The sequence below is a fragment of the Ovis aries genome, chromosome 7 (genome assembly GCF_016772045.2).
Source record: "Ovis aries strain OAR_USU_Benz2616 breed Rambouillet chromosome 7, ARS-UI_Ramb_v3.0, whole genome shotgun sequence".
NCBI classification, from domain to species: Eukaryota; Metazoa; Chordata; class Mammalia; order Artiodactyla; family Bovidae; genus Ovis; species Ovis aries.
The window spans coordinates 84023256-84038434 of NC_056060.1; the positions used below are offsets into that span (position 1 = coordinate 84023256).

At 46.0% G+C, this 15179-nt stretch overlaps 1 protein-coding gene across 10 annotated transcripts in view; it reads right to left on the reverse strand.

Moving 5' to 3' along the window:
• Nucleotides 1-2046: 2046 nt before the first annotated feature.
• Nucleotides 2047-15179, reverse strand: part of AREL1 (apoptosis resistant E3 ubiquitin protein ligase 1) — a 48321-nt gene continuing 35188 nt past the window's right edge. For all 10 annotated transcript variants that reach the window (XM_027972026.3, XM_060418345.1, XM_042252777.2 and 7 more), the window contains 8 exons: nucleotides 14835-14944; nucleotides 14072-14251; nucleotides 13773-13898; nucleotides 11991-12120; nucleotides 11844-11902; nucleotides 8840-8929; nucleotides 7809-7984; nucleotides 2047-7698 (listed from right to left, as the gene is read on the reverse strand). In XM_027972026.3, coding sequence (XP_027827827.1) covers nucleotides 7596-7698; nucleotides 7809-7984; nucleotides 8840-8929; nucleotides 11844-11902; nucleotides 11991-12120; nucleotides 13773-13898; nucleotides 14072-14251; nucleotides 14835-14944 — 974 coding nt within the window. In that variant the 3' untranslated portion in view covers nucleotides 2047-7595. The remainder of the gene's footprint in view (nucleotides 7699-7808; nucleotides 7985-8839; nucleotides 8930-11843; nucleotides 11903-11990; nucleotides 12121-13772; nucleotides 13899-14071; nucleotides 14252-14834; nucleotides 14945-15179) is intronic.

Genomic DNA, 15179 nt, shown 5'->3' on the forward strand with positions numbered 1-15179 from the left:
CTGGGCTTTGACGTGAAAGACCCATGTTCAAATACCGCTCTGCCACTTACTAAGGAACCCTGACAGTTGCTTGTCTTCTCTGAGCCTCAACTGCTTCACGTAGAGTGGAGAAAACAACTTACCTTGCAGGGTCATCGTCAACATGAGACAAGATATGTTAAAGCTCTGAGTGTCAGGGAAGAGCTCAAAATATGGATGCTGCCTTCATGATTCAGTCATCAGAGAGTTAAAGAAGGCCAAAGGGATTAGGTTGCCTACCACAGAGCATGGTTTGAGATGCAGTCCCCTCAGATACTTCCTCTGGCCTTTGGAGGTTCATATGAAGGAGAGAGAGGAGGTCTCTTGTGACCCAGGGTCTTCGTCCCTGAACACTCATTCTCTTTGGCCTGCCTGGACATGGCAAGGTGGGGAAAGAACCCCAGCCCATACCAGTCATCCACTTTAGCATCCCCTGCTGCCCCCAGATCTGTATCACCTCCTACTCTGGCAATTACAAGGGCCCTGAGCTATAATCAAACCTGAAGAATGGATGCTTTTGAACTGTGGTGTTGGAGAAGACGCTTGACAGTCCCTTGGATGGCAAGGAGATTCAACCAGTCAATCCTAAAGGAAATCAATCCTGAATATTGATTGGAAGGACTGAGGCTGAAGCTAAACTCCAATATTTTGGTCACCTGATGTGAAGAACTGACTCAATGGAAAAGACCCTGATGCTGGGAAAGATTGAAGGCAGAAGGAAAAGGGGACGATGGAGGATGAGATGAGTTGGATGGCATCACCAACTCAATGGACATCAGTTTGAGCAAGCTCCGGGAGTTGGTGATGAACAGGGAAGCCTGGCGTGCTGCAGTCCATGGGGTTGCAGAGTCGGACGTGACTGAGCAACTGAACTGAACTGAGCTATAATCAATATGGTATGACACACACCTATGTAGGAAAACTGTTTTCCAAGGGCTCCAAGTTATTAGCCAATTTCCTTTAGTTAACAGTATCATTTTGCAGGTCAGAAAACTGTTAAAAGATTGTCTTGCTCAAAGTTGAACCATGAGTTTAAATCAGTTCATGGCTCTCTATTCTTTTGAGGGTTCCATTCTGCACACTTGATGCCAAAGGATTCATGGGCATCTTCTTTGAGAAAAGGCCAAATGACAGGAGAGGCCTCTCCCACAGGGGAGGCTGGAGGCCCAGGAGCATTGGAGTCAGAAACATGGAATACAAGTAGGTTCCCAGCGTCAGGAAGGGCCACTTGGTCTAGGACACAACAACATTTAGAAAAGAAATTTGTATCTTTGCCTAGCTCCTTGAGTAGTCCAAGACTGACTTCTTCCTAGAATCACCCCTAAGAAATCAAGTCCTAAGACCTTGCTCACTCAGAGTTGCCTACTTGGCCAGCCAAACATAGTTTAAGGCATTCATGGCCATCAAAGACCACAAAGGCCATACTGGCCTGCTAACTGGGGACTCCAAGGAAGTAGCAACCACATACATGGGCTTCATCCTAAATAAATTATCCAATTTAGAATATCTGGGGGAAACTTTGCAGAGACTTGATGGTCTCTGAAATGATCAAATTTCTGGAAATTTGGATGGTCAAATATCTGGAAATGGTCAGTTTTCATTCCAATCCCAAAGAAAGGCAATGCCAAAGAATGCTCAAACTACCGCACAATTGCACTCATCTCACATGCTAGCAAAGTAATGCTCAAAACTCCAGGCTTCAACAGTACATGAACCGTGAACTTCCAGATGTTCAAGCTGGATTTAGAAAAGGCAGAGGAACCAGAGATCAAATTGCCAACATCTGCTGGATCATCGAAAAAGCAAGAGAACACCAGAAAAACATCTACTTCTGCTTTACTGACTATGCCAAAGCCTTTGACTGTGTGGATCACAACAAGCTGTGGAAAATTCTTCATGAGATGGGAATACCAGACCATCTGACCTGACTCCTGAGAAATCTGTATGCAGGTCAAGAAGCAACAGTTAGAACTGGGCATGGAACAACAGACTGGTTCCGAATCGGGAAAGAAATACATCAAGGCTGTATATTGTCACCCTGTTTATTTAACTTATATGCAGAATACATCATTGGAGAAGGTAATGGCACCCCATTCCAGTACTCTTGCCTGGAAAATCCCATGGACGGAGGAGCCTGGTAGGCTGCAGTCCATGGGGTCGCTAAGGGTCGGACACGACTGACCAACCGACTTCACTTTCACTTTTCACTTTCATGCACTGGAGAAGGAAATGGCAACCCACTCCAGTGTTCTTGCCTGGAGAATCCCAGGGACGGGGGAGCCTAGTGGGCTGCCGTCTATGGGGTCGCACAGTCGGACATGACTGAGGTGACGTAGCAGTAGCAGCAGTAGCAGCAGAATACATCATGAGAAATGCTGGACTGGATGAAGCACAAGCTGGATTAAAATTTCTGGGAGACATATCAATAATCTCAGATATGCAGATGACACCACTCTTATGGCAGAAAGTGAAGAACTAAAGAACCTCTTGATGAAAGTGAAAGAGAGTAAAAAAGTTGTCTTAAATCTCAGCATTCAGAAAACTAAGATCATGGTATCTGGTCCCATCACTTCACAGCAAGTAGATGGGGAAACAATGGAAACAGTGACAGACTTGATTTTGGGGGGCTCCAAAGTCACTGCAGATGGTGACTGCAGCCATGAAATTTAAAGACACTTGTTCCTTGGAAGAAAAGTTATGACCAACCTAGACAGCATATTAGAAAGCAGAGACATTACTTTGCCAACAAAGATCTGTCTAGTCAAAGCTATGGTTTTTCCAGTTGTCATGTATGGATGTGAGTTGGACTATAAAGAAAGCTGAGTGCTGAAGAATTGATGCATCATATCTGGAAATTTGGATGGTCAGATGGAATGAAAATGGGTCTTTTCCAATACTTTGGCCACCTGATGTGAAGAACTGTCTCATTTGAAAAGACCTGATGCTGGGAAAGATTGAAGGCAGGAGAAGGGGACAACAGAGGATGAGAAGGTTGGATGGCATCATCGACTCAATGGACATAAGTTTGAGTAAACTCTCGGAGTTGGTGACGGACAGGGAAGCCTGGCATGCTGCAGTCCGTGGGGTCCGAAAAGAGTCGGACACAACTGAGTGACTGAACTGTACTGATAAGTCTTTGAGTATGACTGATTCATCAGATTCAGCATCAGGAATCTGAACTAGATTCTCATGGGGCAATGATGGTTTCAGATGACTTTTAAAATGAAGTGTGGAGAAATTTACCTTGGTTAGCATCTTGCCTGGAGAATCCCAGGGATGGCGGAGCCTAGTGAGCTGCCATTATGGGGTCGCACAGAGTCAGACATGACTGAAGCGACTTAGCAGCAGCAGCAGCAGCATCTTATCAAGAGACCACATGGACTCATTTCCCACCCTCCTCTCCACTGTGATTTTTGGGACAGGCTCATTGAAAAGGGAATTGGTGAAAAAAGTATCCTAAAGTCAGGACAACAGTTACCTCCAGAAAGGTGAGGTAATTGCTCTGCAGTACTGTAATGCACTTTCTTTCTTTCCTGGATGATGGTTGCATATGCACTTCCCTTATAATTATTTGTTAAAGTGTATATGCTGCATGCCTTTTTGGTATATATGTTCACCTCCAAATAAAAGAGGAATTATTAATTTTTAAATGAAAGTATATTACAGGATACCTGGAGCTGGTCTGTTATGCTTGAGGGTCTAAGTGAAATCAAAGCAGAGGTAAGGAGCCCTCTGGTCAAGCCACCTGCTGGAGAACCTCCACTGTTTAAGAGAATTGTGGCTGGGTAGAGGTCTCAGAGCTTGAGCTCCTGTGGCTCAGAGGTAACACTGCATGAGAAGCTGAAGGCAGCATTTTATTGTGTTAATTCAAGAACAATTCTACCAGCCTCTTGAGCCTTATGAATAACTTCACGAAGGGATGAAATCACTCAGTGATGAATGTTCATAGTGACCCAGTCAAAGCCACAAAAGCAGCAAGTATAAAAGATTTAGACTGTCAAATAACCTGAAAGTGTAAAGCTAGAGGGAGAGAATTTTGTTTTGTGTGTTTAAGACATCTCATACCACTCAGGAGAGCTTGATGAGGTGGGAGTGGATTGAATGTACTCTAAAGGAGTAATTTTCAAGTTAAGATTCCAATTTGCTGAGTCTGGGAGGTAGGGGCAGAAAGGGAAAAAAATCTGTATTTTTAAAAACAATTACAGGGGAATTCCCTAGCAGTCCAGTGGTTTAAGCCTTGGTGCTTTCACTGCTGGGTCTTGGGTTCAATCCCTGCCTGAGTAACTGAGATCCTGCACGGTATGCAGTGTGGCCAAAAAGACAAAACAAGCAAAACACGACAAAAGCACATCAAAACACAATTACAAAGGGGAATCTGTTTTGATTTTCCAGAATGGGAACCAATGTCAAGGACATGTTCACTTCCACAAGAAAGCCAGGGTCCCTAACACTTCTACAAGGCCTGTATCCAAGGTCTGGTTTTCTCTGCCAAGCTTATCTATGGTTGGAAAAAGAATTCATTCCACCTGCTACCCCAAAATTTTTGAGGAGCAGGCTTTATGGGTTCTTTCCCCATACTCAAAGCACTTGTGGGAGAGTCAAGGGTTGAGAGGATTTTGAGAAATACATGTGCAATATGCAAATAAGACCACCCACCAAAGTGTTCTTCCCTCTGGATGGCAAGTAACTTATTTTCTTGTACTATTTTTTTTTAATTTCCAAATTTTCTACCCTGAGTTTCTTATGCAGTAAAACAATAACGAATTAACATTTAAAAGACTGATGAGAACAGACATCCTGTTTTTGCCAAACTGGTTTCTCCCTCTGGAGCTGAGTACAAGCACTTGTCCCAGCTGTTAGCTCTCTGTGCAAGGAGGCACCAAGGCCTTGCGTGGCACCACGGACAGCAATCAGGGAAGGGTGAGAAGGCAAGCAGGTCTGGACCAGGCCAGGGCTCCGGGAGTCCAGTCTACCCCAAGTTGACTGCTTCTGAAGGGTTACTGGGGAAATGCCAAAACATTTCTACATTTTTCTTTCCCTTCCCCACCTCCAATTTAAGCCCTGAATCATCACATAAAGCAGTCACTTGCTTCTTAGTCCTTTTAAACATTCATTTATTCACTGTACAAAATATTTACACTACTGCGCAACTGTGTGGCCCTTTGGTCTGGCCTGACATTTGCAGCAGGGCTTGGTCTCTGCTGGAGTTCTAGAAACACACCGACACTTTCCTTGGTGTTCACTTGGTGCCTGGTCTCCTTCATTAGCCAGGAGGTTAGCTGGCCGCCCAAGTACCTGGGCCACAAGGGCATAAATAAAAGAACTGAGCAAAATAAGAAACGTGAATAGGAAACACTTCCAGTAACAGGCACTCTTTCTTCTCTCCGACATGGTGTACCTCTCCCCACACCGGCTAATTCCAAAGCAGGATTAGAACAGAAGGTCAAAGGAAAGGGCAAAAGAGCAAAGATACTTTTGAATAGTTAGGAGACAGAGAGAGAGAGCACTGGAAGAATACAAACCCACAACAGTACCAAGGGGTTTTGTGAAACAAAGACCCTGGGGCTAAGGACCACCGCAGGCTGCAGCTGCGGTGCCATGGTACCTAGGATGCCCTGAAAAGTGCTATGACTAGAGCTGAGAAAGGACAGATGGAGCCAAGAAAATCAACTCACACTCCAGCATCAGTATCTGGAGGGGCGGGGGGGGAGGGGGGAGGGGACAGGGGACACAGGATTTAGAAGAGGAACAACGGCCAAAGACAGCAGAGCCAGCCCACGTGCCCCCAGCTGGAATCCCTCTCTGGGCCCAAAGGGCAGCACTGTGCTTCCCAGGGGGATGATGACACTTGCCTGTACGTATCCCACGGGGCAGCACCTTGTCCTGGTCCCTGAGGAGAGCAGTGACCATGTGGCGTGGAGGACCCTGGGGTACAGAGGGCCCCAATGCTGGACCCTGGACCCCAAGGGTGAATGAGGTCAGCACCCATGCCAAGGACAAATGACAACTGTGAAGGAGTGAGGTCAGGCAGGAACTGTAGCAGCTCAGGAAGGCTTGTTCCTCATGATCCCTGGGAACAGGAGGGCTCAGACGTGCTTCAAGCAGGCCAAGGCATGGCCTCAAGTCTTGCCTCATCTCTGGACTCTTTGTACTTGCTGGTTTTGGCAATAAAGATGGCTTGTTAATATTCTCAGAGTCGAAAGCCCCATTGGGAATGGTCGCTTGCAGCAAAGCCTTCTTAGAAACAGAAACTTCGGAAATCGAGAATCTGAGTCTCGAAATGTCTTCATTCAAATCGTTAATGGAAAAGGTTGTCGCCATCTTCCAAGAAATAGCTGTAGGCTCTCTTCAGTCACGCCACAGTGAACCTACTTGTCTTCCTCCCTCCTGAGGTGCCCTTGCTGGTAACTGAGGGAGTGACAGGAAGTCACTGGGACAGCAAGGCATTTCTCATCTGACACAGCTCCTCGATGTGTGTCCCTTGTGTCCTGACCCTAAGGACCTCTGAGAAGCAATTACTGATCCCTTCTCCCTTGCCTTAGTGCTGCCAGGGAACACCAGGCAGAGAGAACCAGGAATCAGTGGCATGCTATCAAACTGTCCTAATTTCTTGCTCCAAAATTTTCTTCAGCGGAAACCTAAAGAATGCCCAGCTCTTAGCAGACAGCACAAGTTGGAGGTAAGGAGCCAGGGCCAGCCACACTCAGTGTAAAGAACAAACTCAGGACAAGCATCAGTAGTCTTCAAGCCAGTCACATGCCAAGAAATGCCCCACAACACTAAAGGAGAATCGCCTTCAGCACTGGAGGCCACAGCCTGGCTAAGCTTTCACATTCTTAGGTCTGTCTCACAGGTTTATTATACTCAAAAAAAAAAAAAAACAGCTTACTAGGGAGTTCTTCTTTATGAATGATACGATCATTTCCAGAAATGCTTGCACAGAAAAGCTCCTTTTCCAGTTCTGACGCCACAGGAAAAAAGGACCCATTGGTGCTATCAGTAACCACGCGAGCTAGTCCCGTGCCTGAACCGGCCATTGTGCAGACAGACAAAACTCAAGGCTGTCTGTCGCTGTGGGCCACCTCGGGTGTGTGCCCCTCCTGGCTAGCAGACGTAGGCACCTGTCCCCGAGAAGGACTCGCAGACCCCAGGTCAAGGGGACACGGAGGGAACCCCTGCGGAGCGTCGGCAGAGGTGGCTGGGAAAGGCGAGGACCCCAGCGCTCCCAGCAAGGCCGAGCCTCCGTGTCGCCTCCCCTCAGCGGCTGGGGCAGCTCCCGCCACTGAGCTCCTCTGACAGCCGAGGGCGAGCGCAGCAGGCCCCCACCCTCCTCTGCGACCGAGCGAGCTGCTCAGGGTAGGGGGCTGCCAAAGGGGGCCGTGGCGGGGAAGGCGGGAAGGGAGGGGGCGAGGGAAGGACTAGGCTGGGGGGTGACCGACTCCTCCACACGCTGGGGGGCGGCACGCGGCAGCTTCTGGCTGATGGTTCTGTGTCAGGGTCAGCAGTCGTGTCTGTGGCGCCTGCCGCCTGGAGGTTCCGGGAAGCCACGGGAGCCGAGCAGATGGCAGGGAGAGCGGTCAGAACATGCCGAAGCCCTCGCAGCCCTCGCTGATGGCCAGCTGCAGCATCCTGTGCACCTCTTCGTAGGAGTCATACGTAGGGAGGCACAGCTGGTTGAAACTGCAAGGCCGAAGGGAGGGAAGTGATTAACTCATACGAGCAGACCATGCCAGCGAGGGCTGCAAAGATAACCCTCTGTGACAGCCTGCGCCGGGCCGTCGGATACCCACCACGTGTGTGCAGTTGGGAGCGTGCTGTGGGTCGGGGCCGCGATAATCTGGAAGGAGGGACAGAGGGCAGCAAAGCCTCCAGGTGGCAGCTGAGAGGAGCCTGTGGTGAACTGCAGTAGCCGAGCCAACTCTTCCTGCGTCAGACTGGAAACCACAGTCCAAAACCACCTCATGACCTGTGGGGAGAGCACGAGGCTGGGGTCACACCCAGGTGTCACTGTGGATCTGACCCCTGGGAGAAGGAACGGGATGCTCTGAAGTGGGAGGAGGGGGCCCCGGTAACTTGCACGCAGCTAGAATCAACAACCTCTCTAAAAGGGAGTGATGCAGACACAGCCAGGAGGGCAGTCCCTGACTGCCTGGTTCTCTCTCTCCGGCTTTTCAACGTTATTGCCTCTGTGGACACAGCATGCTAAGTCGCTTCAGTTGTGTCCGACTCTGTGTGACCCCACAGACGGCAGCCCACCAAGCTCCCGTCCCTGGGATTCTCCAGGCAAGAACACTGAAGTGGGTTGCCATTTCCTTCTCCAATGCATGAAAGTGAAAAGTGAAAGTGAAGTCGCTCAGTCGTGTCCGACTCTTAGCGACTCCACTGACTGCAACCTACCAGGCTCCTCTGTCCATGGGATTTTCCAGACAAGAGTACTAGAGTGGGTTGCCATTGCCTTCTCCGCTTATATATCTATTTGTATATAAAAATAAATATATATTTAAGTACACACTGCTGCTGCTAAGTCGCTTCAGTCGTGTCCGACTCTGTGCGACCCCATAGACGGCAGCCCACCAGGCTCCGCCATCCCTGGGATTCTCCAGGCAAGAACACTGGAGTGGGTTGCCATTTCCTTCTCCAGTGGACGCAGCATGAATAGCCCTTAAGGACGAGGGTTCCCATCTGTCTGGATGACCATCTGCCTTTCCCCACCATGTATCGCTTTTGCCAGTTGACATGTCTGCTTCTCAGCTTTTTCCCTCTGAAACTTTTTCTGTATAATATGGTACAAATTCAACTGAAAGAATTTTGGCTCACTTACCTTTTCTCTGAAATGCCACGAGCCACCAATGACCACTGCGTGGGCTTTGAAGTCAGACACACTGATGTCCCCAGTCCCACACATCAGCAGCTGGAGAAGACAGTCAGGTATTTACTGGGACAGTCAGAGAGGTGAAGTCCCATCATAAGGTCAAAATATGTTAACATGCAAAGTGTGGAATACAGAAACATCAATAAAAAGATGTATGGTGAGGTCCTAATCCAAGAATACTACTTTAGGAATATCAATTATAATAGGTCAATGGTTCCTAACCAGTGCAGTAAAACTCACAGAGCTTTAATATATATAGAGAGATAGATAGATAGATGCCTGTGGCCTTACCCCAGACCTAGTGAATCAGAATCTCTAGGGACAGGTTACAAGCTTTTGTACTTTGAAAAAGTTTCCCAGGTATTTCTGATAGGCACCCCTCATTAAGAATTGCTGCTACATATATTATTTTGATGAAACAAAGGACAAAAAGGGAACCAAGTGTTTACTGACTGCTCTGGATGTGGCCTGGGAATACCAGGGGGGAAAGCAGGTCCTTCCCCTTTGATGAAGACCCCAGCCCCATTTACGAATTTGTTAGGTGGCCTTTCCTTTCCCCCAAATCCACCCTTTCTTTTATGGACTGAACTTTTACTACTGTGCCTTCAGCTCCACCTCTACTTGATCAGATAAATGAAAAAGAATGCCAAAAAATGAGAACATTAATGACATCAGAGCCCTAAACATCTTGTTGATGTCCTAATTTGGTTCAGGATCCAGCAAGTTACTTAGCAGACTGTGAGTACTCATCCAATAGCTGTAAAGGCAGTCCTAATCAAGAGACAAGAGAAGCCCAAATGAAGCCTGAGAAGCTTGGTTCCTTCAAAAAGAACTTGCTAACGAGTAACTAACAGCAGGACGGGGAGCAATCCTGAAAGGTTGCGCCTTCCTCCTACGCACTTTACCAACTGTTAACAAATGTTTTGCTTCAGGATAAAATCCACCAGTGGCTGTTTCTCAGCCCGGAAAATGCTGGCACTAGGTGACAGGTCTGCCGGAAACTTCGGGACTGCGTTATTTGGATTTTATACCTAAAGGTACAAAATGTGCTGAAAATTATGTAAGACGTTGATTCTTGTTCTCAAAGCCAGTTCAGTTAATAAGTTAATAAGGTGCAAGAGTCCCTGAAACTCCTGTTTCGTTTTTTTGGGGGGAGGGGGGAGGGGGCATACCTCATGGCATGTGGGATCTTAGATCCCCAACCAGGGATCAAATCCATGCCGCCTGCCTTGGGAGCACAGAGTTGTAACCACTAGACCACCAAGGAAGTCCCCTGTCTCCCCATTTTTAAAGAACTTCCTCACTGCAGCAAACAGTTTACAGAAACTTTAATAAAGGCTATGGGACTGGTTCCAAATAGGAACAGGAGTATTTCAAGGTTGTATATTGTCACCCTGCTTATTTAACTTATATGCAGAGTACATCCTGAGAAACACTGGGCTGGAAGAAGCACAAGCTGGAATCAAGATTGCCAGGAGAAATATCAATAACCTCAGGTATGCAGATGACACCACCCTTAGGGCAGAAAGTGAAGAGGAACTAAAAGCCTCTTGATGAAAGTGAAAGTGGAGAGTGAAAAGGTTGCCTTAAAGCTCAACATTCAGAAAACAAAGATCATGGCATCTGGTCCCATCACTTCATGGGAAATAGATGGGGAAACAGTGTCAGACTTTATTTTGGGGGGCTCCAAAATCACTGTAGACGGTGACTGCAGCCATGAAATTAAAAGACGCTTACTCAAAAAAAAAAAAAAAAAAAAAAAGAAAAATAAATAAAAGACGCTTACTCCTTGGAAGGAAAGTTATGACCAACCTAGACAGCATATTCAAAAGCAGAGACACTACTTTGCCAACAAAGGTGCATCTAGTCAAGGCTATGGTTTTTCCAGTGGTCATGTATGGATGTGAGAGTTGGACTGTGAAGAAGGCTGAGCGCCGAAGAATTGATGCTTTTGAACTGTGGTGTTGGAGAAGACTCTTGAGAGTCCCTTGGACTGCAAGGAGATCCAACCAGTCCATTGTGAAGGAGATCAGCCCTGGGATTTCTTTGGAAGGAATGATGCTAAAGCTGAAAGTCCAGTACTTTGGCCACCTCATGCGAAGAGTTGACTCGTTGGAAAAGACTCTGATGCTGGGAGGGATTGGGGGCAGGAGAAGGGGACAACAGAGGATGGACTTGATGGACGTGAGTCTGAGTGAACTCTGGGAGTTGGTGGTGGACAGGGAGGCCTGGCGTGCTGCGATTCATGGGGTCTCAAAGAGTCGGACACGACTGAGCGAATGAACTGAACTGAATTGAACTGATGGGACGTTAAAGCTAATAATTTGCATTATATGTATCATGTGTGAGCAGCAGGTAAAAACAAACTGGTTTTACTTTTTGCCTATACTCAAAGTTCATGGAACTTCAAGTCTGCTCATTATAGCAAGGTATTTACCATCTTACAGTGCATTCCAGTTGTCACAGGATCTAAGGGAAGAATATATTAACTCTGTAGTGTTGCCACCAAAGCTATGACAGGCCTCACATCCTTTGGACTGTCTTCACTAGAATGTGGCTCCATGACCCCTCAGTTCCTCAAAAGCACAGGCCATATACGAGGTACTTGATATAAATAGTCTCTGAACAAATAAATGCTTCTAACGCCTTAAATCAACTTAAAAGGTCATAGGATTTAAAAAGACTGTACAAGATACCAACATTCTTTACTACTCAACCAGTATCAATAATATTTGATGAGCAAATAGTCATTATTACTATTCATCAATAGTTATTCCACATTTATTTTTAAAAGCTGGAGAAAGGGTCCATGCATGGAAGAGTAACAAAAGTGAAACCAACTCTCACAGGGCTTTCCTACCGCATCTCATAACAGAAGGTGCAGGAAGCTGGTTCCTGTGGGCATAACAAAATAGCAAGCCAGGGACAGGGAGTTCCAATTGTAAGCACTTACCTCAAGCTCATTCTCATCAAAAATAGCCAAGAGGTTTTCAGGGACTAACTCATTCAGGCCTGAAACAAAATACCCAAGTTAAAGCTATATACACACCATGTGATACAGGTATTTACACCTCAAAGCCAAGAGTCAACAGAATCCCACCTTTTAGGAAATGTTCCACCTCCTCTTTCACTTGGCTGGCCAGTCGATACTGGGCCAGCAAATTTAAATAGAAGATTTTATTTGCGTTGGTGACGGGGGTTTGAGCTCCACCTGTCATAAGTTCTACAACCTGAAAGAAGCAAAAGACAGGAAAAGCGTGTGGATGGGAGTTTAAAAGACAACAGCTACCCACATGTCCCACAAGCAGCACGTTACTGAACTGCATTTAGGTTCTCAACACACTCGGTTTTACTCAGGAACTAACCTTCAGGGTTCCTGCCACTATTGCTGTATTCTACTCACTACTGTTTCTGAAGCGGGTGTCTCAGGGAGTCTTCTCTGACCTGGTCAAATAGTGGCTATGCAACAGGAAGATATGTATGTTTCCTTGTTAGCAACATTTTAACATTCCTCTGATCCAAAATTAAACCATTACTGACTCTTCTCTTAAACCCCTGAGACAAATGAGACTCTATAAAGCCAGATAAACAGTAAAGAAGCATAATCTCAGAAATTCCAAGACATGCACAGATGTTCCCCTACATTCTTCTATTTCTAACGTGAGGCAATAGAAAAAGCCATGGCTTGATACTTGGAGACTAACTTGCTATGGGGTTTCAGTCACTTAGCTATTTGGACTCCTGGTTTTTCTATCTGCGAAGAAAAGGCTGAACTGTATGATTTTCAAACAGAACTGGCACCCTCCTCCAATAAGCAACTCCTAAGGGAGCTTTGAGGAAGCCCTGAAACACAGTTTAAAGCCACCCTTGAAAACCTATGCACAACGAGCAAGACTGTCTTCACAGGTGAATGAAGGCCTCCATTTAGTTACAAGATCAGATTTTAAGGTCCTGACCATGGCATGGGAGGGACAGAACTTTGGTCCAGAGCAAAGATTCTCAATGGATCTAAACATGTAAGACTTTTTCTACTGGGCACAGTCTGGTTATTTTTATTTTACACGTGTAAGCACTTCTAATTATTAGCCTAAGTAGTAAATGACTAAGATTTAATATTCATATCAAATCCAATTAAAATCAGTACTCCCCTAGGCCCGCAGACCCTAATTCAGTCTTCTATTGACTTGAGATGCCTTGCAGTGCTGGGTCAAGAAAACGGGCTCCACCCACACAGGTGTGAAGGCCAGCAGCTAAGACCCTCACAGGGCTCACAGGGGTATCTGATTATCAGTTCAGTGCTACCAGCGATCACAAACTTTTAGTCATTGCTATTTTGCTTTCAATTATTTATAACTGCAACTTCAGGTTTGTCATGATCATTTGATATTATTTAACCCCAGAATGCAAACAAAATCACGTGTTCATCAGAAATACTTTTGGCCGTTTTCTAATAAAAACCTTAAAAATAAACAGGCACAGTGTTAAAATGGGAGTCAACTACCTCCCTGCCCCTAATGTTGAGACAGACACTGTCATCCCTTCCAAAACTGCCTGTGCAGTGACACTTCACTATCACTTCGTTCTTTTCCTACTGGAAAGGAGGGACTAGGGGGAAGGATGGTGTATGTGTCTCTGGCTCCATTTAAACAGGCCAAGGCCATTCAATGTGGGATACACTGCCCCAAAGCTACGCTGTCCAACACAGCTCACTAGTCACAGGTAGTTAATTTAGAAATCCAGGTATTTGGTCATACCAGACACATTTTGGGCATTCAAAAGTACAAACAGAGAACACGTCCATCATTGCGAAAGCTCCACTAGACAGCCCTGATACAGAGGAGGCTGATAAATGGGACCCACAGGCTTCAGTTCTCTGTCTCACCTTATCCAATTGACCTGATTTATTATATTTCTCTTCTGCAAAGACCAGCTCCATCTCACTCATGTCATTGTTGAGGATGAAACAAACTTTAGATTTGTAGAATTCTGGGTCATCTGTTTCAAAGTACTGAGGAGACAGAAAGACACAACACAGCATGACCACTCTCACCCAGAAATAAAATTTATAACTGCTTGGAACCACTTACCCCTTCAAACCTCAAAAATAATAAACAGAGGGTGGAGAGATTCCACAGTTAATGGCCAGGGGATTTAGCAGAAAATACAAACCCAAGACCTTACCTTGTAATGCATACGTAGTCCTATGATTTGGGCCAAGAAAGAACGGGTGAAGCGAGCTCGGACCAACTGCTTGTAGGCTCCTCCTAGAGAGGACTCATAGAGACACTTGCCCACCAGGCGCCCTGCAAACTCATACATCTTTAGGCGCAGATGAGTGGGGCGATTAGGGTTAGGGTGCACCTGTCAAAGAGAGAGATTAAAAGGTCCTGGGTCGTTTTTCTTCAAGCCTAGTTCTGGAAAGATTCTCCTTCCACAACTCTATTCCAAAGGAGCAAGAATTTCAGTGTTAGGATCAAGGAGCCCATCCAAATGGCATTGTTTGGTAGCCACCACTGAGTAATTCAAAGTGACTGGAGCATAAAGGACAAAGATCGACTTACAATAAACTGAAGAATCGTCTATTGATTTTGTGGTCCCTGGCTACAAACAAAAGTCAATCGGTGGATGATACAATGCCTCTTCCCTAAACCAGAACCTCTTTCAGCCAGAGTCTACTTCCCTACTCCCCTAGTCAAAGACCTCGTACAGAGTTCAATTGCTTCAGGGATGTTCTGAAAAAAGTGGCTTAATTATTAAAATACTAAAGAGTAGAACAGCCACTGCACTATAATGCTTTTATTCATCTGTCTGCATTTTCTCTTAGAGATGAAATAAGGAAGGCAACGAGGAGGGAGGTAATCTGATTAGTTCAAATTCTTACTAGTCTCTCCATCATAACACAATCCACATTTTGCTCCCACCCCCGGGAAAGTCACAGACTCACTAATGCTTGGTTGGTGTCACTGAATCGGGTGAAGAGCTGATTGGTGGTGTCAAACAGTGCTTTGCAGATTAACTCAAACCATTCCCGACGAGGCCCTCCCCAGTCCAGAGCTGGAAAGTATAATAAAAATAAAAAGTAATGCTGGCTTATCACCTTTTATCATCTTTGTTCATTTAATCATCATTTTATACTCTCTGATCCCTCTTCCCTCCATTCCACCACCTTGGTGTTCCATATTCCAATCCACCTTAACTGTGGACATTGTTTTTTTTAAATCCCACCTCATTCTATAGGATTAAAGGTATTCGGATCACTAAGCTGATGCACTCTAGCATGGGAACACAG